Source organism: Taudactylus pleione, unplaced genomic scaffold, assembly GCF_031769625.1.
Source record: "Taudactylus pleione unplaced genomic scaffold, aTauple2 ptg000279l, whole genome shotgun sequence".
Lineage (NCBI taxonomy): Eukaryota > Metazoa > Chordata > Amphibia > Anura > Myobatrachidae > Taudactylus > Taudactylus pleione.
Genome location: NW_028284681.1, coordinates 330,578 through 355,546, shown reverse-complemented (window position 1 = coordinate 355,546; position 24,969 = coordinate 330,578). Strand labels below are relative to the sequence as shown.

At 44.4% G+C, this 24,969-nt stretch overlaps 1 protein-coding gene across 1 annotated transcript in view; it reads right to left on the bottom strand.

The window, feature by feature from the left end:
* The window catches only part of LOC148512604 (protein-glutamine gamma-glutamyltransferase E-like), a 181,604-nt gene that overhangs the window by 3,425 nt on the left and 153,210 nt on the right, over positions 1-24,969 (bottom strand). Inside the window, exons 12-14 of the mRNA XM_088481955.1 lie at positions 22,184-22,426; positions 12,055-12,381; positions 10,630-10,790 (exon numbers count right to left, since the gene is read on the bottom strand). Coding sequence (XP_088338081.1) covers positions 10,630-10,790; positions 12,055-12,381; positions 22,184-22,426 — 731 coding nt within the window. The remainder of the gene's footprint in view (positions 1-10,629; positions 10,791-12,054; positions 12,382-22,183; positions 22,427-24,969) is intronic.

Genomic DNA, 24,969 nt, shown 5'->3' with positions numbered 1-24,969 from the left:
GCTAATAGTAATATCGCCACATGTACTAGAGTGTGAGTTTATCTAAAATGGCGCTTAGGCGGCCATTCGCAAAATGGCGTCTTGCGATCTCATTTCGAAGATGGCATCTTGCGGCCAGTCGCAAGATGGCGTCGCTGCGATCCAATTTTAAACTGATCTTGTCTCAGTCAATAATCCAGCTTCGACAGTCCACCCTTTGATAGCGAACAACATGCTATCACAATCTGATTTTAAAATATAGTTTAGGCTTACATTTATATACTATTTAGTGTTATTATGGGATGGCACAAGGTGGTTCTTAATCCATCAATAATGTGTCTCTGAGTGGGGACATAAACCTACTATTATACGCACACCATGGATCTTGGACGATCATGGTGGGGATACACCAGTCCTATAAAGGCAGTCTTGAAGGGGAAATTTGAGACTTTACATTATCTGAGGTGTTTTAAAATAACATTTCAATAATACATTCTATGCATGTCTAAATATAATACATTAAATGATGGTATTTCCTAGTTCAGGGTTGTAATGCAGTTCTGTATTTACCTCAGTATTCATACTGACCACCATCATAATTTCGTTCTTTCGTTTTACTCTATTTTTACATTTTCCACACTTCAACACAATAGGAACACACCGGACACATATGCCAATTATTATGATGACAATCAGTATAAGGATTAAGAATTTGCCGATGTTGGCGATCACTTCCTGGACCCATTCCCCTAGACCTGAGAACCATTTCACTGGGTTCAGCCATGAAACCCATCCTTCTATCTTCTCCCCTACTTTAGCCACTAAAGCATTATGGTTCTTACGAAATTCCCATTTTAGCTGCAGAATTTCATCCATCTTCCGGTCTATCACTTCCTTAGGGTCGCTGGTATCATTGGTGACATAGGTGCAACATTTTACTCCAAATTGGGTGGCCAATGTTACGCAATACTCTCCAGTAACAGCAGTTAAATAATTTAACACTAGCCTGTGTTGCACCAGTTCTTTCTTGTACGCTTGCAATTCTCTCCCTGTATACCTGAATGTGTCCTTGTACATCTCGGTGATATTATCTATCAATTTAGCAAGTTCCTGAATATATCTAAAGTTTAATGTACCCTGAGCGATCCTGGTGGGTTCCAATGCGACTAAAACTTGAAAGCCAGTTGTCTCACTAATTAACTGAGTGGCTTTATGCACGTCACCAGGTATCATATTTCGTTTGCCTCTGTGTTCATATTGTGTGTGACGATATGGTGACGTGCACATATGGTGTATTTTTATGTATACCAAGCATTTCAACATGTGTGAGGGTCATAACTTCTGGGACTACTCTTCCCAGGTAACACAAACCTTCGGAACTCGGGGAGAGCCACTTATACGCTTTTCTTCCACATATAAAATATACATTATCAGGGAGAACATAAGGAATGGAATGCATCATTATCATTAAGCACATTTCCCTTGCAAACAATCCTATTTTTAGGTCTTCCATCTGGTACATGCAAGTTTCTGGCTGTATTATTTTAGCACAATAACCATCTGGCACCTTACCAATAATTTCTTTGGTGGAACTCAATGCATACCGGTACCTAAAATGTCTCCCACTAGATTTAATTGAGCGTAACAGATCATGGTTTATGGACTCATTATCAGCTCTTTGTGAGAAGGTCATCGTCTGATTATTCCCTGTCACTTCCCAACTCCCGGGTTTATTGGGGTTGGTTATGTTTAAACACAAAAGTGATCTATCTACTTGGAATTGATAGAGTTTGAAATGAGGTGGTTTAGATGAGAGGAATTTTCCATCCAATGTTTTCCTTTTCTGTAATTCTAAAATTTCCGTGATATTCAGCGGAAATGGCACCAACCCTACATTATGCTGTCCCTGTGGCACATGTGAACACACCCAGCAATCAGTTTGATTTAACACTTTGCCTACCATGCTATGATAATCCTCTAAAGGATACCCACCCCAGTACGGGTTATATTTAGGCTGGCACCGCTGGATACAATTCTCATAAACTAGGGACCCACAAAACTCACACATACAGGAATGTTCAGACGATAAACCTCCACACCGTCCCCGAGTATCCAGAATAACAACTCTCTTAACAATAACAGTACTAAGATTGGTCAGACACTCCCCTGATTGGCATTGCACTCCTTCTGACTCCACTCCATCAGCGCTGCCATCAACTCCCATCTCCTCTATCGGTGCTCCATCACAGAAACTGGGTATCCCCAAACAGATCATCACAACAAAAACTCTGGAAGAAAGAACTAGGATGACCACAGCAGACCACTCCATTGCTGGGAGCACTGATCTACACATTTCTTTAGCTCAGGTATCTCACCGTCACCTTTTTAATACTTCCGGCACAAGCTCGCAATTGACAGGTCCACGTTATCGGCCTCGTCTCCGCCTTGTATTTCCACCGGTTGGTTAACCTCCCTATTGTGAGTGGAATGGACCCACGTATCTTCCCCGGCCACCCTTTGAGGATGTGGTACTTTGTCAACAATCGTCAGATACGGACCTTACCAATCATTCAAATGACCTGAGCTAAAAAAATTTGGATCATAACAAATTCCCCAGGTTTGACATCATGACAGTTTGCATTAGAGATGTTAGTTAATAACACTTTCAATTTCTATTATTCTTATTCATCTTCATATCTCAAAGGGGGGACAGATAAAAGAAATGACAGTCTGGAACGATCTTGGTTTTATTACCCATCACCTTACACATGTTCTGGGAAACATCACCTGTAAAATGAGTCCCCCTATCACTTTGAATAATTCTAGGGATATAGTATCTGCATACAGTTTCCTGCAATTAAATCTTGTTATTAATAGCTACTGCTCTAAATAATGCCTGGGCCCCTGGGTTGGATAATATTCCGACTATTTGACATTAGCCTGGCATGGCTGCCGTTTATCCTTAGCAACCTTGTGTCCTGTGTGTGAGAGATAAGGCACAACAGTTAAATATCATTTAAACATGACCTAAATACAACAATAAATCGTCCACATTTTACATTAGAACAGATCCATTGGCAGGTTGAAAAGATTGTAAACAGTCATATAAGGCCTGAGAGAAGATAGTGGGGTTGCCTATGAACCCATGGGAAATCCGTGTTCATGTGTGGTGTTCTTCACTTTGCAGTACTTACTTATGTGTCCCACTTGGTGACAGTTAAAACATCTTTTTGAACGGGGTGGATGAAAGGATTGTTGTGGGAGTTGAGCAAGAGGGAAAGATGGTGAGTATGGGTAGGAATATGGAGGATAAGGGTATGGTGGGAGGTATGAAATTTGTGGGTAGCATGGGACCTGTGGTTGTGTATGATATGTGGGGTAAGGATGTGTTTGCTGTGGTGTGGGATTGGTGAGGACGTGTAACTGTTCAGGTGCAAGTGTGTGTATAGTGCAGGTGTGTCTACTGGCTGTGATGTTACAGTCATTCCTTCCAGAGCTTGGATACTGACAGCCATTAGTTTTTCGCTCTGGGTCTCTCTCTTCTTTGAGATGTTTTTATCATGTTCTATAGCATATTCTATGAGGGTATCTATTGTGACTCCCCTCCAGCCAGGCTGTGAGGTCTGAACCCGGGTAATATTATGTTGGTTTACTTGGTCTGTTAAGGGAAAGTCACCATCCAATACACAATCCGTGAAAAATTTTGTCACGTCGGTATTGCGTGGTAGACAGGCCCTTAACACCACACACCAATCTTTATTAGTTGGCTCATGAGAACTACCCAAATTCCTCAAAAATCTCTGACATTTGGCTAGTTCCTTTTTGGGATCGGGGAAATCACTTATGATGGAATTTAGTTCTGCTCTTGTCCAAAGACAATGCATTACCACTTCCCTCGTGGGCACTACACCGTTCGCATCTGCATTTTCCATTTGGAACAATTATTGTCCGAATGGGATGCAGACCCGTAGCACTGCTACCTTTGACCTTGTTACCTGGCTGGGGGTTTAATCTGTTGCTGCTACGTATGGCATTAACAACTTCCTCTACGGGTGCAGAGGGTGTTAGCACTTCCCTTACTATTTCTGATGGAGATGACGGCACCACTCATGATTGTTGTGATGCAGCATCTATCATCTGTACAGCATGGGAAATGGCAGACATTACAATAGGCTCATCATCCACATCATGAACATTTTCTTTATAGTTGCTTAAGAGAGGGTACAAATTGCTTGTTACATTTTTATGGGTATTTTTGATAACTATACTTGCACCTCCATCCACATAAGGTGGGGGTAGTGTGCGTGAACTGCTGGCAATACCTTCTACAACGCTACGTTGCTGCACGTGCGCGCCATTTTGCGGCTCGCCCGCATTGCAATTCAGCGTCACGGGTGTATTCTCTGGCAATGCGCTCGCAATGCTAGTTTGCGTTGCTTGCGCATTTTTAAGCCACGCATCCCCTTCATGCTGCCACAACTTTAAACATTCATAATATTTTACCTTTTTCTCTCGGGAGTGCATCAGACTGATGTGATCCCGGACATTATCTAATACATCTTTATCAAAACTACCAATTCTGGGAAACGGTCTAACACTCTTCATCGTCATTTTAAACCATACTGTTACTGTACTTAGTATGCATAATACGATGGGCCGATCCAAACGGCGCTTCCATTAGCAGCACATCATTGTCTAACATCTCTATTGTTTGCATGGCCCCCATTCTGAGACAACTCCTATGTTTTTCAATAACGATTTAAACTGGTGAAAGACAGTCAAGATACTTTCACTTACCTGTGGACGATTTAACGACAGCGCCCACACACCTGTGAAGATTTGAAGAAGGCTACTCCATCCACCCGGATAAGATTTAAGAAGGCAACTTCCACACCTATGGAAGTATAAGTCGGCTACTTCCACGCACCTCTCTACAACAAAGACAACATGTACACCTGCTACTGTGTATAGAACGGTAAGCTGCTTACCGAGCGGCTAGCAATTAGCCCTTAAAGGTCATACGGTACCTCTAACTTTAGGGAACAAGTTACCCCTACCAACAAATACTCACTGTTACATACTTTTATTCCTGCGCAGAAAAATACACGTTAACCCAGATATTGACAACAATTGAAAAGAATGTAAACCTCAACGGCTTTGTTTGTGGCAGCACGACCGGAAGTACGTATACGCTATTGTGCGACCAGTCGCATACACAATAATGCGACTACCACACAACCGTATGACAACCTTTAGCTGCGTACACAAAAGTGCGTCTTTACTGTGCGCAAAACTGCGACTCAGCCACGTGTTCAATACTGCGACACCTCTTTAAATGTTAGGTTCTATCAACAAAGGAAAACAAACTTTTTCCTCTCTTGTCCCTGGATTCTAGTCAGCGTTCCTGGCTCACACGAAAACGGGTAGCGATCTCTCAGCACCGAGCGGTTGCAGGTAAACCCTGCATGTGGCCACTCCACCCTTTGGTGAGAAATCGATAACCATAAGTGCCGTGTGAGTGGGTAAGTGACTTCACTATGAGCCCCCAACTAAGGATTCTGCCTTTGAACCTCTATATACCCCTGCCTATACCTTCTAATATCCTGCCTATAAACCTCTAAGGATGACGCTAATTTGCGTACGCAGTCATACAGTAAATAAAGACTCCAGACCTAGAACCTGTGGTTCCAAAGCACAAAGTATTATTCAAGTAAAAGTACAGCAGTTACATGCTATGATCCTCATATAATCTTAGCGCATAGAGATTATACAGACCCAAGTACAATTATACATACGCAGCGCTCTCTGGTCCAGATGTTAGGCATCAGTAAGAAACCCCTCGTCAATCAGCATTCAGCACGAAGACTAGGAACCCAGGGTCAGAGCACACATACAGTATTTATACCCCCCAGAAATAAACAACACAATAGAGAAGTTTGTTGCTAATACCATTGGTCCTAAAGGAGAGGGCATATGTTACAAGGCATTTAACAGGTTGGTTCAAATAGACACGATCCAGCCTCTAACAACTGGTGGTCTCTGGTTTCCCGCCCCATGCAAATCCTAACAGTTGTTCATATAATGTACATTTTGTTGCTTGAAGCCTCTGCGGTCCATAAGTTGAGAATGCATGTTGCGATCTCTCCATTGATATTACCGGAATACTGTTGAGAGAGTACGCATCAATACAATAGCAAACATGGCTTACTTATCACGTATAAAACCTTAGTTACGAAATAATCTTTATTATATAGCAATTATAGTAAATGTGCATACTTGAATCTTATACCTTAAAGCTTATGGAACCTTGTATGTGACTATGTAATATATAAGTATGTGGGGTTTGATGTAAAGACGCTAGTTAACTTGGGGCAGATGTGTGTGCGTGAAGCTAATATTCAGCGTTTTCATACAGGGTCTTATGCATTCGCTAATATGCGACTAGTTAACAGCGCAATTGTGCGTATTAATGTGTGTATGAGAACACCTAGCAGTGTGGAATGCTGAGCATTATAGTTCCATGACTTGCTGATGCCCCAGCAGCCCCCACCCTTTTCAGGCTCCAAAATACTGGTCTTTGTTCTCCCAGGGCCTGTGTGGATGCAAATTAGCACAGCTACAAGACCCAAACCTCAGATAACACTCTTGGCTTTGAAGGTATTTTATTGTAGGAAGCCTGCTAATGTAAGGTGCTACAAACGACCCTCTTGCTATATTCGAGCAGGGCCACCTGGAGTGAGAGCAGACGTTATGTCCATGAAGCTTGTCTTCACAGGCTAGTTGTCACGTGGCCATTTGCTCTGTTTAGCTAATGCAATCCAATTTTGACTTACTGTACAGCCATTTCTGAAATATATCCTTTAGGGGAATTATAATAATACACACACTTTATGAAGAGCACCCAAACTACGTAAAGTCATGAAATGGGCTTTTGATGAATCGCCGTAACTTATGGCGATGGTCACAGATGCAATCGCATGATGCTAATAGTAATATCGCCACATGTACTAAAGTGTGAATTTATCTAAAATGGCGCTTAGGCGGCCATTCGCAAAATGGCGTCTTGCGATCTCATTTCCAAGATGGCGTCTTGCGGCCAGTCGCAAGATGGGGTCGCTGCGATCCAATTTTAAACTGATCTTGTCTCAGTCAATAACCCAGCTTCGACAGTGTGAACTCAGGTCATGTACGCACACAAGGCCAGCACGGCAGTGGTAAGTAACACTGCTACTTCGGTACAGTGTTACTGATCGCGGGGACAGGTTCTTTTCAGAGCAGCTGTGCCCACACTGGAGCTATACTGAATTGCTTTGGTATAAGTATCTACGGAATTGGTATGCCCGTCAGCGGCAGCCCGACAGAAGCAGAGTGCGACGCAGTGGAGGCCCGACAGCGCTGGAAATCTCGATCGTGGATAGGTAAGTATTTACTAACCTAACCTAACCACCCTAACCCTCCTTAGGGGTGCCTAACCCTAACTTACCCCCCAAGTGCCTAACCCTAATCCCCCCTCTAAGTGCCTCACCACCCCCTTCCCCGCTGCCTAAACCTAAGTCCCCCGGGGGGGTGCCTAACCCTAAGTCCCCCCCAGGGGTGCCTAACCCTCCCTCCCCCTAGCCTAACCCTCCTGGGGGGTGCCTAACCCTAAGTACCCCCCGGGAGCCCTAAACCTAACCCTCCCCCCCGCAGCTGTCCGCTCGCGGCGCCCGGCATCCCTACGATCGGGATGTCGGGCGCCGGTATTCCGGCGTCGGGGAAATGCGGGCGTCTACATGTAGATGCCCGGCATTTCACCCTTGCCGGGAAATGACAGTCGGGAAGCCGGCTGCCGGTATTTAGGCAGTCGGCTTCCCGATTGCCTCCCGTATCTACCACCACAACTCGCAGCAAGTTGGAGACTTAATCATCTGGGGCGACGACAAAGCATTGCAAGACTAATAAACATAGTAGCTAAAATTTATATGGTTGAATGAATTGAGCTTTAACTAATATACCAGAATTCAAAGGACTGATTCATTTATGTGATCTAATTTGGTGTACAATATCAGTCTTTAGATGTAAATGTAAAATACATCTACATTTCCTTGCACATTGAGAGGTGAATCTGGATTGTTCATAGGTCAGTTAAGTACAGAAAGCACATGCACATGTAAAGGTGTCAGAACCCCTACAGACCCATATATTAAAGGATCTCTAGGTGCATTTATTATGTGCCCATAGCCTTGGTGTATAATACTTGTTTATGTAGAAGACAGTATCAGAATGTATCTTTATGTTGTTAAAGAAATAAAAAACAAAACAAAGTTCTATCTCATTTAAATAACAAGTATTACAAAAGCAGGGGGACAATGAGAAAAACCTCCACTGTCATGACCATCACATATACCCCCACATACTATAGCACATAGAAGTTCAGTCTAATCCACAAAGAATGCAGTCAGAATGTCTCCAGTCACAATATTTTCCATTAGGGTTAGCATTAGGGTTAGTGTTGGGTTACCGTTAGGGTCGCTGTTAGAGCTAAGGATACCGCTGTGGTTAGGGTTGCTGTTAGAGTTAGCGTTAGGGTTACCATTAGGGTTAGGCTTATCATTAGGATTAGTGATGGGTTATTGTTAGGTTTGCTGTTGGAGCTAAGGATACCGTTGCGGTTAGGGTTGCTCCCATTGAGAACTTGTGGTCAATCCTCAAGAGGCAGGTGGACAAACAAAACCCACAAATTCTGACAAACTCCAAGCATTGAATAGGCAAGAATGGGCAGCCATCAGTCAGTATGTGGCCCAGAAGATGATTGACAGCATGCCAGGGAGAATTGCAGAGGTCTTGAAAAAGAAGGGTTAACACTGCAAATATTGACTCTGCATAAACTTAATGTAATGGTCAATAAAAACCTTTGACGCTTATGAAATGCTTGTAATTTTACTTCAGTATACCATAGTAACATCTGACAAAAAGGTCTAAAAACACTGAAGCAGCAAACATTGTGAAAACCAATACTTGTGTCAATCTCTAAACTTTTTGCCACAGTATAAATGCTGCAATACCTAATGACAAAAATTGCAGTCCAGTTTAAATTTTAACAAGAGCCATTTGATTAATGGAGTCTTCTTCTGTTTTACCAACTTATTTTTTTATTTGTTAAAACCTGCTTCTAGATTCCAGCATTATAATTTTTTTTTATTCCCTCCAGGTTAATAAAATTGGTAAACAAACTGGAAGCAGTGCATTGTGTGACTGAAAACACTACATTAGTGTGTATCTACCTGTGTGGTAGTGGGGTTCAATATTTGTACCCCATGCTTCTTTTTTAATCTCTCTCACTGTGTTTGTATTAAGGTGGGTACACATCTGGAAGATATATCTGCAGATCGAGTGATCTGCAGATATATCTTTAGATGATGCATCGTTCATACACACCAAACAGCCATCATCTATCTGGCAGCAACAGATCATCCCACTGGCAGGGAGGCGGTTCGGAGGCCCAGCAGCTGCAGCTGTGTGTGTACAGGCGGTATGCAGACTGCGCGTACACACTTGCTGATGAACAGATATGTCTGCAGACATATCTGTCCATCGGCTGTGCTGCACAGCCAATGCGATATGTCTGTGAACGACGCGGTTCACAGACATATCGTCTATACACATTGGCCGTGGGCCAGCAGATATATTGGATGATCAATTGATCGGCCAATATATCGGCCAGTGTGTACCCAGCATTATCCAGTATTAGTTACAGCAAAGTGGTTTACCTACAGGTCACCTACATACAATGGAGGTAGCTATTTAGTAGGCTGAGCCATACTCTGAGTACAGCCTCCCAATTTCTTTTACAATTAATAACATCATTGAGACCTCAGACATAAATTGATTTCACCAGTTCATAGTTGATTGTTAGACTGAAAACTCCTGATTCATACCTGACAACTGTTCTGTTTAAAAATCTGAACAAATTATGCTACACCCCTTAAACCATTCCAAACTACACCCATTGGATAATGACCACACCTATTTCCTGAGACCACACTGCTTTTGACATAAAAAAATCTTCTCTATCCCGTGAAAATCTAGAGAATGCAATCTATTAATTTATTTGGAACTAGTGACATCTTTGGGCTAGGAGGTGAAAAGGATATAATCAGCTCCTAGTAAATTTGGAGTATTGGTTCATGTACACCAGCCAATCTTTTTTTCATTAATAAATCTACACAAATTAGCCCATGCCTCATATCACAAAAGGCATGTCAACATCTGCCCAAAGCATGCCAATTAAGATAATATTACAGCTGTTATAAGCCTTTGGTACATAGGGTTCACCTTTTAAAATGACTCCTCACTGTATGTTTATTTTAACTACACTAAAACTTCCACTTAAATAATGTATACATTTTGTTCCAATTTCCAATAATTATTGCTGTGAATCGTGTCATCATGTCCCTTCCCAGTTCACTGGAGAAGTGGGTAGGTTTGGGAAGGGTGGTCTACTCTCCTGGGAGTCTGGGAAAACACCCCAAGGTTTGTGGGTCTCCAGATATCCTTGGAAGCTCAGCAAATATGTGCTAAAGTTATAAACATAAATATGAGGGCCTATACAAGTTAAATTGTAAATAAGAGACCTGTGTTCAATACAAACATATATTATTGATTTATTACCTTGATGTCTATTGGAGGCTTTCCCAAGTGGATATCCTTTTCCACTAAGATACGTTCTTCTGTCCCATGAACCTCACACAAAGCTGTCATACGAATGATGTTATCTTCACTCACATAATTCCCATACTGAGCATATGTCAATGGGATGGATATGTGCATTTCTAGAGAATAAAGAATGAAGGTGAGAAAATATGGAACTGGTTAGAGCTCCTTCATGAATGAAACTCTCTGGAATAATGTTGTCCATTTAATTGAATGTAATACACTCAAAGCCTTGCTCATTTAATGATAACCTGCCAATAGGCTGACTTGCTGCACAAATGATTTTATATTTGTAGTATGTTTATGTATTGTGGAATGCACCAGTTCTCATAGAAATGCTCACAGATCAGGACATCTTGACTGCTGGGATGCAAAATGTGTTCTCTCTGATATAATTAAGTGTATTAATGGGGGTGTTCCTTACAAATCAACTTATATTTAACACATATAAGTGCTGGAGATCAGACATCAGACAGTACTGTGAATACTTGTAGAAATTCTAGTGTCTATGGGAAAATGCATTTACAGGAGCATATGTCTATGGGAAAATGCATTTACAGGAGCATAAGCCACAATGTAGTAACACATAAGACAGTGCTGTTAACCTACAAATCAGTACTTAATTAAAAAATTGACCTGAACTATGATTCTACAATGTTTCAGTATTTCTAAATCTGTGTTAGGCTCCATTTACATACTAATCCGCTTTTCAGTGCTATGTTCACCCACTGGAAAATATACAGATACATTAGATGTGGGTCCAGTACAAATTAAAGAAATTAAAAGTTAAAACACATTTGGGCTGATTCTCAGTCAGACGCAGCCACGTCCATGCCTTCATCTTATGCCGATGTAACATCTGCAATGTTATGCTGATTCCACTACAAAGCTCTTACCTGGTGTACAGATGTGCGTCTGAGTGTGCAAGGACTAAGACTCACACTTTGAGTGTCCTTAGATGCACAAATACTGCTTGGTGCATTTTAGACGCCATCATTGTTCACACCAGTGAAACGTGTACCAGCCCTGTACTAGGTGCGGAGTCTCTGAGTATGGCCTCCATGGTGCATGATTCGGCATCTGTGTACACAACCACATACAACAACACTCTGCGACACTCCCATAATACTTACGCAGCATCTTCCTGCATTTGATTAGTTGGCCCCTGTCACCTCCCAGTCACTGCCCAGGAACACCCAATACATTTGTAATGCATTTCAGAGATCATACATCTAAATCAGTACTGCAACTCTTTGCGCAGACAATTGGGACACATGTGAAAAACATCGCTACACTGCGTCCAACATCGGCAATGCATGTAACTCAGAACAAGGCCCATTGTCTCTGTGTATTCCTGTGTTATGAAAGATTGTCTTTACATACCTTTATTTGGACCCAATGTAAGAGCCTTTGCATCTGCCCAGATTTCATGTTTGTGCCTCCCGGTGTACAGGATGCTGGCTGAGGTCATATTCACAATCACTGTAATGTTGTTAGTTTTCAGGTTTTTCAAGCTCAATATCAAATATAAGTCCTGGCCAAGATTGGGGATCTGCGTCACTGTGAATGTTGCAGACAGAATAGTTCCCTGTTTTAGATTTTGTTCACATCTTTTTCGAAAGTGGAGTAGTTTTTTCTCCAGCTCCACAAGAGGACTGTCTAACAATTTGTCTATGGCCTTGTCAAATAATTCTCTTTCCTTCAATGAACCTAGAAGACAAAATGGATGGATCAAGAGCATAACTTGTATTATAAATCAATTACATTAAGGATACATAAACACTAACAATGTAAAATAAGACTACAATAGTTAAGGCATGGAGAAATTTTTGTCATCACTTTTAACAGAGCGGTTGAAGCACATTTAATAATGTGTCTCAAAGCTTTACTGCATCATAGTGTACTAGGTACTTATTGAGCTTTCCCAAACAACTCCACTGTATTTTATCAAACCTCAATGCACGCTGCATAGGGAAGTATTGTGACCATAGGCATATTTATAATGGGTGCATGGTGTGCGGTGCACACAGGACCTTGGTACCAGGGGGGTCCCACACCGTACACCCTGTATACTTACCTCGTGTTGTCAAGCGGGGCCCTTCTCCTCCATGGCGCCATCTTCCCAAAGGAGGGACCAGCTTGCTGGCACAGGGTAACATGGGGTGTTTGGGGAGGGGATGCGCAGCTCAGAGGATGCACATGGGCTCTCTTGGGCGTTAATATGCCCCTGATTATGGCAGTACTTGAGAAATACATGTTCTGCTAATGGGATCCTGATGTCGGAAGACTGGCAGTGAAGATCCCGACAGGTAAGAATTTTATCTATAACTAACCTAACCCCCCCCTAGCCCTAACCCTCCCTTAGGGGTGCCTAATCCTAACCTCCCCCTCAAGTGCCTAACCCTAACCTCCCCCCAAGTACCTAACCATAACCACCCCTGTAAGTGCCTAAACCTAACCCCCCCCTTCCCCGCAGCCTAAACCTAAGTCTCCCGGGGGGGTGTCTAACCCTAACCTCCCCCTGGGGGTGCCTAACCCTTACCCCTCCTTCCCCTAGCTTAACCCTCCCAAGGGGGGGCTAACCCTAGTTCCCCCCAGAAGGGAGGGCCTAACCTAACCCACCCCCCCGCGGTATGCCGGGCGTCAGGCTTCCGGCGTAGGTAAAATGACAGGTGTCGGGATCTCGACGCCTGTCATTAGACCCCTGCTGGGATTAGACACTCGGCGCATTGTGAGGGGACTGAATGAATGTCATTCACTAAGACAGTGGTTCTCAAACTGGATGTCGTGGCACCCTAGGTGTGATGTTCTGGGTTGTTTGTGGACCCGGGGTGGTAGCAGGAGTGATCACAGAAGCAGATTTAAAAAATAAAACTAGAATTTTTAATAAGTGCTTGAGTAGACAGATAATGGCAGTAAATAAAAGTCCAGGAATATATAATGTGTTCTTTTGCATTCTTCTCTGACGTTCTTCTTTAGAGAGGTGTGTATGATTCACCTGCATAGGCTCCTCTTCAGTAGGGGATGGAATGGGACGGGTAGAAATGGAGGGGGTAAATAACCTTTGCCGGTCAGTTCTGTTTTTATCAGCCTGACGTTCCCTGAAGCGTAGGTCAACTTTGATACACAACGAAATCATGTCATTCAGATTAGTAGGAAGCTCTCGAGTGACTAGATCATCCTTTAGTCGGTCTGACAACCCATGCCAGAAGGTCGAGGTGAGGGCTTCCTCATTCCATTTGAGCTCTGATGCTAAAATTTGAAATTGCACGGCATATTGACTGACAGGACGGACCCCTTGTCTCAGTGTCATGATGTTTGATGATGCTGATACAGTACGCCCAGGTTCATCGAAAATCCTCCTGAAGGATGACACAAAGCCTGCGGAATTATCCAGCAGCGGATCTGAGCGCTCCCAGAGTGGGGAAGCCCATTCCAAGGCCTGGCCGGATAACAGAGAGACTATATAAGCCACTTTAGTTCTTGCAGTTAGAAAGTTGTCAGGCTGCAGGGTAAAATGTATGTCACACTGATTTAGGAATCCTCGGCAGAGTTTAGGGTTGCCATCAAATTTACTTGGTAAAGGAAGATGTAAGCGGGGAGATGATCTGCCTCCTGTATTCCCAGACGCTAAAGCGGATGTAGATGCTGGTACTCCAGGGGTAGAAAAGGAAGTTTGCAAACTATCCTGTCGCTTGGACATCTCTTGCAGAAATTGAGCCATCTGATGCTGCATGTTTTCCAGATTTTCTAAACGACCAGAAATGCATCGGATCAAATCCACTCCTGACTCCTGATCCATGGCCGGCTCCATGGGGCCAGTGCAAACTGTGATGTTCTGGGTTGTTTGTGGACCCGGGGTGGTAGCAGGAGTGATCACAGAAGCAGATTTAAAAAATAAAACTAGAATTTTTAATAAGTGCTTGAGTAGACAGATAATGGCAGTAAATACAAGTCCAGGAATATATAATGTGCACAAGAGTTCTGTGGTGGGAGTAAAAGGGTTAATGTCCAAGTAGAAACAATTAAAGCTGTCCAGGTAGTGAAACTGAAAATAATCAAGCCAGGTTTGCAAGTAGTGAACTGAAAATAAACAAGCCAGGTATACAGGTAGTGAACTGAAGCGCAGGATGTCAGCAGGCTCAGGCACTCAGGTATGGGTAAGGGTGATGGAGGAAGCGGGGTAGTCCAGTGGGAGCTAGGAGCTGACAGGCAGACTGGCAGACAGCGAATTCACAGGAACAGGAAAGCACAGAGAACTCCCTCTCAGCTAGGCTGAGATACACGTTGCACTGGCAAAGAAGGAAGGCACTGACCCTTCCTAAATACCCCATGCCGTGCTGTTACTGGCCGGAGGGAACATGTGACTCACCAGGATTGGCCAGCCGCATCACATGGCCAGAAGGCAAGATGGCGGCGCCCATGCCAAACGAAACGGAGACACCGCCAGGCCCCACCAGCGCAGAGCGACAACAGGGCCGCACAACAACGCGCGCAGCCAAAGCCCCCTGCCAGACACCAGCTCCGCCACCAGACAGCCCGCGCCACAAAGACCTCACAGGTAACACCCGCCTAGCGCCATGCTGAAATACCCTGGCCGTGACAGTACCCCCCCTTTTGGGGTGGCCTCAGGACACTCACCAGGCTTCTCCGGATGGGCAGAATGGAATCTCCTGATGAGCGTGGGAGCGTGGACATCACGAGCATCGGTCCAGCAATGTTCCTCTGGACCGTAACCTTTCCAGTCCAACAAATACTGAAGATGACCTCTGCGCAGACGAGAGTCCAAGATCTGGGCAACTTCAAACTCAACTCCTCTCTCCGTCTGGACTCGAGGAGATGCAGGTAGAGCATTATTGAACTTATTCAGGACTAGGGGCTTTAATAAGGAAACATGGAAGGAATTGGGAATTTTTAGGTATGGGGTAACTGTAAACGGTAGGCCACTGGATTAATGACTTCTGTTATGGTGAAGGGACCGATGAAGCGGGATGCGAATTTCATAGACGGAACTCTTAGACGAAGGTTCCGAGTAGACAACCAGACCTGGTTTCCTACTTGCATGCGTGGGACTATTCTACGCTTCTTATCGGCCTGGGTCTTATAGCGAGAGGATGCCTTCAACAAATCAGACCGTACTTGAGTCCAGATGGCAGCAAAATTCCGCACCGTGTCCTCCACGGCCGGAACATCGAAAACAGGCAGGCTTCGGAATTCGGGAACACGAGGATGAAGGCCATATACAACCTGAAATGGCATTTGGTTAGTTGACGAGTGGTAGGAACATTATGTGCAAACTCAGCCCACGGCAGCAAGGCAGCCCAATTGTCCTGGGAAGATGACATAAAAATTCTTAAGAAAGTCTCTAGATCTTGATTAACTCTCTCGGTGGAGCCGTTGCTTTGCGGATGGTAGGCCGTGGTAAAGTTTAACTTCACTTGAAGAACAGAACACAAAGCCCTCCAGAATTTTGCAGTAAACTGCACACCACGGTCAGAGACAATTTCAGCAGGAAGGCCATGTAGACGAAATATATGTTGGACAAACAACTGTGCCAGGTCAGGGGCAGAAGGTAACTTCTTCAACGGTATATAGTGGACCATCTTAGAAAATCGGTCTATTACAACCCAGATAGTGTTGAAACCTTGAGAGACTGGCAGGTCTGTGACGAAATCCATGGAGAGATGCGTCCATGGACGTGATGGAGTAGGTAATGGAAGCAATTCCCCAGCTGGAGCTTGTCGTGATGATTTATGCTGGGCACAGGAGGAGCAGGAAGAGATAAACTCCATTACATCTGCCTTCACAGAAGGCCACCAATAGTGTCTTTTCAGGAACTCCAAGGTCTTCCGAGTGCCTGAGTGCCCTGCGAAGCGAGAGGAATGTGCCCAAGTGAGAAGCTGCTTCCTTAATTCCGGGGCCACAAATGATTTTCCCGTAGGAGGCTGAAGTTGTAATGCGGCGAAAACTCTTGATTCCAAGACAGGGGTATTGCTTTGATTTTCAAATTGATCATCACAGAGGAGAGATCTCGATAGGGCATCAGCCTTCTGATTAAGTGCTCCAGACCGGAAGGTCAGGGTGAACTGAAACCTGGCAAAGAATATTGCCCAGCGGGCCAAACGAGGACTCACACATTGGAGGTTTTTGAGAAATAAGAGATTTTTATGGTCCGTAAATACAGTAAATGGAAACATGGCGCCTTCTAGCAAATATCTCCATTCCTTCAACGCCAACTTTACAGCTAGTAGTTCTTGCTCACCTATGGCGTAGTTCCTTTCGGCAGGAGAGAATTTTTTAGAAAAGAACCCACACGGATGGATTCGGTTGTCCTCATAACGTTGAGACAAGACTGCTCCCACAGCTTCAGATGATGCATCTACTACCAACAAAAAAGGCCTGTCCAGATCGGGTTGTCGAAGAACTGGTGCTGAGATAAAGGCCTGTTTTAGAAGATGAAAGGCAGACTCTGCCTCAGGTGACCATTGGGCAGGATTAGCACCTTTGCGGGTCAAGGCTATAATGGGAGCCAGCAGTGTAGAAAATCCCTTAATGAAGCGTCTATAATAATTTGCGAAGCCCAACAATCTCTGGATGGCCTTCAGTGTGTGAGGTTGGGTCCAATCCAGAATTGCCTGTACCTTCTTGGGGTCCATTTCTAAACTGGAGCCAGATATTACATAGCCGAGAAAAGGTACACTGGGCACTCCAAAGACGCACTTCTCCAGTTTGCAGTAAAGGTGGTTTTCTCTCAAACGGGTCAGAACTTCTTTAACATGTTCTTGATGTTTAGCCACAGAGGGTGAAAAAATCAGTATGTCATCCAGATAGACAACAACAGAAACATATAACAGATCCCGGAAAATCTCATTAACGAAACTTTGAAAGACAGCAGGGGCGTTACACAATCCAAAAGGCATTACTAAATACTCGAAATGTCCATCTCTGGTATTAAAAGCGGTCTTCCATTCATCGCCAGCTCGGATACGAATGAGGTTGTAAGCCCCTCTTAGATCTAATTTCGAAAAAATGACAGAGCCCTTGACCCTATCAAACAACTCAGTAATCAGGGGAAGAGGGTATCGATTCTTTACAGTAATGTCATTAAGGCCTCGATAATCGATACATGGTCTTAGACCACCGTCCTTCTTGCCAACGAAGAAAAACCCAGCTCTGGCAGGTGAAGTAAAGGGGTGAATGAACCCCTTGCCAGGTTGTCCCGGATGTATTCGGTCATGGCTTGAGTCTCAGGCAAGGACAGCGGATAGGTACGACCACGAGGTGGTATCTTATCAGGTATCAATGCAATTGGACAGTCCCATTCCCTATGAGGGGGTAAGATATTTGCTTGTTGTTCAGAGAAAACGTCGGCGAACATCTGATATTCCTTGGGAATGGCAGAAGAAACTAATGGAACTGTCTTTCTCACAGGTCGAATTTTTGGAAGACAGGATTTCTGACAGTCCATACCCCATGACAGAATCTGCATAGAACTCCAATCAATCCTGGGATTATGTTGACGTAACCAGGGTAGACCAAGAACAATTTCTTGAGAGGCCTCTGATATCACCAGGAATTTTAAGGACTCAGAATGAAGTGCCCCAATTTGGACCAATACTGGTTGAGTCTCTTTGGTGACTATCCCGTTAGTTAGAGGGCATCCATCTATAGAGGTCAGAGAGATGGCATGGTTGAGAGACAAACAAGGAATCTGAAATTTATCTATGAAACTAGACGTTATGAAATTTCCGGCTGCTCCCGAGTCGAGTAGAGCAGTAGAAAAGACAGGTTTGGGTTTAAGATCCAAGGCTAGGGTAATCGTGAAATCTTTAATTTTTGGAGACGGGTTCATAACTCCTAACTTGATGTTTCCAGGGTCAGTTAGGATTTGGCATTTCCCGGTTTACGGGGGCAGGAGATCAGCAGGTGACCGGACTCTCCGCAGTACAGACAGAGGTTCTTTTGCATTCTTCTCTGACGTTCTTCTTTAGAGAGGTGTGTATGATTCACCTGCATAGGCTCCTCTTCAGTAGGGGATGGAATGGGACGGGTAGAAATGGAGGGGGTAAATGACCTTTGCCGGTCAGTTCTGTTTTTATCAGCCTGACGTTCCCTGAAGCGTAGGTCAACTTTGATACACAACGAAATCATGTCATTCAGATTAGTAGGAAGCTCTCGAGTGACTAGATCATCCTTTAGTCGGTCTGACAACCCATGCCAGAAGGTCGAGGTGAGGGCTTCCTCATTCCATTTGAGCTCTGATGCTAAAATTTGAAATTGCACGGCATATTGACTGACAGGACGGACCCCTTGTCTCAGTGTCATGATGTTTGATGATGCTGATACAGTACGCCCAGGTTCATCGAAAATCCTCCTGAAGGATGACACAAAGCCTGCGGAATTATCCAGCAGCGGATCTGAGCGCTCCCAGAGTGGGGAAGCCCATTCCAAGGCCTGGCCGGATAACAGAGAGACTATATAAGCCACTTTAGTTCTTGCAGTTAGAAAGTTGTCAGGCTGCAGGGTAAAATGTATGTCACACTGATTTAGGAATCCTCGGCAGAGTTTAGGGTTGCCATCAAATTTACTTTGTAAAGGAAGATGTAAGCGGGGAGATGATCTGCCTCCTGTATTCCCAGACGCTAAAGCGGATGTAGATGCTGGTACTCCAGGGGTAGAAAAGGAAGTTTGCAAACTATCCTGTCGCTTGGACATCTCTTGCAGAAATTGAGCCATCTGATGCTGCATGTTTTCCAGATTTTCTAAACGACCAGAAATGCATCGGATCAAATCCACTCCTGACTCCTGATCCATGGCCGGCTCCATGGGGCCAGTGCAAACTGTGATGTTCTGGGTTGTTTGTGGACCCGGGGTGGTAGCAGGAGTGATCACAGAAGCAGATTTAAAAAATAAAACTAGAATTTTTAATAAGTGCTTGAGTAGACAGATAATGGCAGTAAATACAAGTCCAGGAATATATAATGTGCACAAGAGTTCTGTGGTGGGAGTAAAAGGGTTAATGTCCAAGTAGAAACAATTAAAGCTGTCCAGGTGTGCAGGTAGTGAAACTGAAAATAATCAAGCCAGGTTTGCAAGTAGTGAACTGAAAATAAACAAGCCAGGTATACAGGTAGTGAACTGAAGCGCAGGATGTCAGCAGGCTCAGGCACTCAGGTATGGGTAAGGGTGATGGAGGAAGCGGGGTAGTCCAGTGGGAGCTAGGAGCTGACAGGCAGACTGGCAGACAGCGAATTCACAGGAACAGGAAAGCACAGAGAACTCCCTCTCAGCTAGGCTGAGATACACGTTGCACTGGCAAAGAAGGAAGGCACTGACCCTTCCTAAATACCCCATGCCGTGCTGTTACTGGCCGGAGGGAACATGTGACTCACCAGGATTGGCCAGCCGCATCAAATGGCCAGAAGGCAAGATGGCGGCGCCCATGCCAAACGAAACGGAGACACCGCCAGGCCCCACCAGCGCAGAGCGACAACAGGGCCGCACAACAATGCGCGCAGCCAAAGCCCCCCGCCAGACACCAGCTCCGCCACCAGACAGCCCGCGCCACAACGACCTCACAGGTAACACCCGCCTAGCGCCATGCTGAAATACCCTGGCCGTGACACTAGGATGCTGCGGGGCAATCGCAGGGGTAATACAGTTTGGTGGTTCAGAATCAAATCAATTTATTTTTCAGCAATGTGATAGGCAACACCACTTGTGGTTGCTGCCAATCATAAAATATGTGAACAAACAGAAGCACAACTTTGTCCACCAACACATAACTGAACCTAAGGGAGACAGGTAAGCACAATTTACTTGATTTCATATTTTTTTCTGAATTTCCCAATAAGAAACTTAAGCCCTGATTCAGAGCCGGACGCTCTGACCAGAGCGCTCGCTCTGAATCAGGGCCCTCCTCCATTAAAATGGAGCGTCCTCCTGGACGCTCGTATAGCTGTGGGTCACCACCCACAGCATATACGAGCGTCCAAAAAGATGGTTGCGATGGTCTTGACCATCGCGACCATCGGACTTGCGAGGGAAACCCTGCGGTCGGGTTTCCCAGCCACAAGCCCTGGAGTGATTTTGGCTCTATCAGAGCCAAAATCACTCCCACTGACATCACTAGTGATGTCAGTGTTGCCGGCTTCAGATGGTAGGCGTTCCCATGGGAACGCCTCCGTCTGGCAGGCACGCCCCCAGCACGCCCACCAAAGGGGGCGTGCTGTCAATCAACATCGACAGCACGCCCCCTTTGGTGCGAGACCCCGAGCGATGGAAAGCCCGTCGCTCGCCGGGTCTCGCACATGCGCACGACGTCGTGCGCATGCTCCCTCCGTCGTGCGCATGTGCAGTGGGGAACATCGACCCACTTGCGAGCGTACTGCCGCTCGCGAGTGGGTCTGAATGACCCCCTTAGTTTGGGGACCTCTGCATTAAAGGTGTATATTTATTCAACTAATTATGACCAAAAAACATACTTGACGACTTTTGATTTCTCTTCCCCGGGAGAACCGATAGAATTGCGTCATATTGCACCACCCCCTCCCTACGGACCCTTGATTCACTGTATTATCTCCCAATTCTGCCCACTTCACCAGAAGGAGATACACCCATTCTTCCGGAGGTCCAGGAGACCTTCCGGGAGAGTAGGTAAGCATGCCTAAAAGCAGAATTAAGTTTCACATACACATCCAATATATCTGCTGGCTCACGCCCAATGTGTATAGACTAATGCTGGGCATACACAGCCAGATAAAATGTCTGTCAGACCGACAGACATTTTATCTGGCAGCCTGCCAGCCGCAGATGTCGCCGGCATACACTGTGAGATTTCTCTCAGTGTATTCGGCAGATATCTGCGCTCCGCCCCCGGGGGAGGAGACATTTCCCTGTTCCTTCCATAGGAAGGAACACAGGAAATGTCTGTCTGTCTGCCGCGCTGGGCATACACTGCCCGATGCGGCCGACAGTTTACAGGGTAAATATCGCATTGGACGGGGATGCTGGACAATCCTGCATGCCCGACTGAGCAATATTTAACCCTCGGTCGCCCGCACACACGCTACAATTATCGGGGCGATCCGCCGATATCAGGCGGATCGCCCCAAAAATTGTAGCGTGTATGGCCAGCATAAGCCTTGAAGAGAGATAAAGTGGAGAGAGATAAAGTACCAACCAATCAGTTCCTGTCATTTTTCAAACACAGCCTGTAAAATGTATGTTTGTAGCTGATTGGTTGGTACTTTGTTTCCCCACTGTATCACTTTCCAAGGCATAGTACATCGCCCCACAGTGTAGCTGGCCCTAAGTTGCGAAGCAGAAGATATTAGAGACATCTCCGACTTTGTGAACTACAGCACTCACAGCAACCATCACAAAAGATTTCTATGGGACCAGTTATAGCGCAAGCAGTGGCTAACATCATCTTCAGATGGTGTTAACGTGCTATGTGGGAATTCTCAGTTTGCACTGTATTTAGTGCCATCCATAAAATAACTGCACTTACCTTCTGGGTATTTGTATGTGTCTGTGACATCCACTCGGTCATCAGTCCCCACAGCTTTGGTGCTAATATATTTGCCAATGTATTTGGTGTCATTATAAATTCTCTTCTTTGTTCCATCACTGTAGTAGATCCAGTGTGACAGGTCAGCATTCACAGATGCAAACATGAAGCCTACATCATACTTAAGGTCAACATCTCCTTCCTTTATGGCCACAAGCGGTGCCGGACCACAGCAATATATTTCTAAGATCAGATGAAATGATTAGTGGAATTAGAACCATGAGTGTCAGATGAAAAGCTACCTCTGTGATCAAAGAGGAACAAACTGAAGGTCACGTATATGAGGAAAAACAGGAAAAAAATTATTCTCTTGCTGTACCTAAGGCATAGAGGTGGCATGAAGGTAAGGCATAGGTTCTGTTATGAATAAATAAGGGATCTCATTTGAAGAAGTTATGGAGACTAATTGTGCGTACACACTAGACGACGTGCTCACGATGCGATATCGTGAGCGATTTCCCTTGAACTCTCCCCGGCAGCTCCCCAGCATGCCAGGACATGATATGGTGCTAATTAGTGTCCAATATGACCAACGACCTATCGCACGTCCTTAATGATTTCCAGTGCGTCGTGTTCGAGATTGGCAGATCATGCCTGCTGTAGGCAAGATCTGAATGCGATGTATGACCCGCAGGTAAGTGCATCGGCATTGTGATCGCGAGTGGACACTCACTATTTGTAGTTCCAATGTGTCAAAATCAGGCGAATCGTGCAAAATATCGTCTAGTATGTACGCACCTTAAATTCTTCAATACACTGACATTCCCCAACATGAGCCTTGCTAGTTGCTACCCCAACCAAAATGATCCACCTCGAGTTATTTTCTTAATTTATTATTTGCAAGACTTGAGCTGAATCAATTATTTGTTTCATTAATTAATTAGAATGATGTTTTATTGATAACAATTCAATCATCCATTTATTGCAGGTAACTAATAGTCAATTGGGTTTTCAAGGTTATTAGTATCCATATTATTCTTAAAGCTGTCTGACTATAGTCAAGTTGTTATCAGTGTAACTGACATATTCTCACACAAGTAACACATGCCACTGGTAGCAAAATTATTAAAAGACAAAATTAAAAAATTAAAAAAACATTATAATGCTTACTTAAACAGCTGTGAAATGTATACTATGTAAGGAACTTGCCTGAGTGAGCCCCCAGGTCCTGTGCTACTCTACTAGCGTCGAGCAAGCATCTTTTACGACGAAATTGCACCTAAGTTGCAATGTGATGTGACTAGGATGCACCAGCAGACTGTGCTAAATTAATTTGATATGTGACTGGTTGACAGAAAATGTGAAAATAAAATTTATCTAAATGTGCTTTTACCCAAATAAAATTAAGGCCCGTGTTCAATTAGTTTCGCACCCATGATAAAGTTTTGCCTACTGGACTTTCCGCCGACATCGCGTGTTTTGGACGCGGAAATTTATCGAGCGCGGCCCCGCTAATCGCCGTATTCAATTCCAAAACATGCGAAAACGGCAAAGCGCGAAGTCGGAACAGGCGGAAAGTGCTGTCAGAAATGGGGAAACACCCCAAAAAGATGCACTTACATTGGGGATCAATGTAGAGGTCCTTACATAGTCCTAATAACGCTATTTGGAGTACTTACGTTGTGTCAAAAGTCTCTAATTAGCGTCTTTGAACAAGTGGTGAGGAATAGCATTAAGCAGGATTTTTGGGGGAGTAAGTAGTCTTGTCAAATTTGTGGAACTTGGGTGCAAGAATGTTTTAAAGTTGCTAAACTGAAGTTTTAAATTTTTTTTAAAACCGCACCTGCAGCAAGCACCTGCAATCAAAAAAACACCTCACCCATACTTGCAGACCTCCAAAAGTCTATATTGCTAGTTTTTAAGTTTGTACCCCCACTTTGAACTTTTTCACCCCCAAAATGAAAGTACTTTTTTGGGGTGTTCCTCACTTTTTACGCAGTTATCCTTTGGGGGTCTGTCTTAAGGGATCTGAGTGGTTTCCCCAACTTTGCACCCCAAAATAACGATTTGGCCCTTTTTTTCAGAGGCAAATCTTTTTCGTCTATTACATTGCATTCACTTCCGCGGTCACGAAAAGTGTCTACAATTGAATACGGAGTTAAGTTTCCACCAGGTGAAATTACGTCATCCGCGATACTTTTCCACGGATCTCGGCAGGGCCTAAATCTAATATTCACGGAGAATGTATTGGATCTATAGAATAAATGTAAACTCCATTGATTATAACAGATTACTGTCTGATATTGTGTAATTTCCTGTAAATGTAAATTGTGCACTGTTATAAAAATTAATAGTATTTTGGACCTGTCATTCAAAATGTGATCTGCATGAGTACATTTAGCTATTGTGCCTGGCATTGCAGGTTTTTCCTCTCTTCTCTCACCCTTTCCCATCTCTCTCCCTCACTTTCCCCCTATCTTATCCTATGTGTCTCTCTCCTACCCCAATTCTCCTCCTGTCTCCTACTCCATTCCCCTCTCAGTCTTATCCTCTTTCCCTGCCTCTCTCTCCTTCTTTCCCTGTCTCTTTCCCTGTCTCTTTCCCTGTCTCTCTCTCTTTCAACAATATTATCTTGTGTCTCTCTCTCACCTTCCTCCCTTTTTCCTCCCATCTCTCTCAGCGGGGAAAAATGGGGAGGGGGGTGCAGAGAGATGGTCCCTCCTCTTTCCCTGTCTCTTTCACCCTCTTCCAGCCATCTCTTTCTCTGAGCCCTTTTCCCTTTTTCT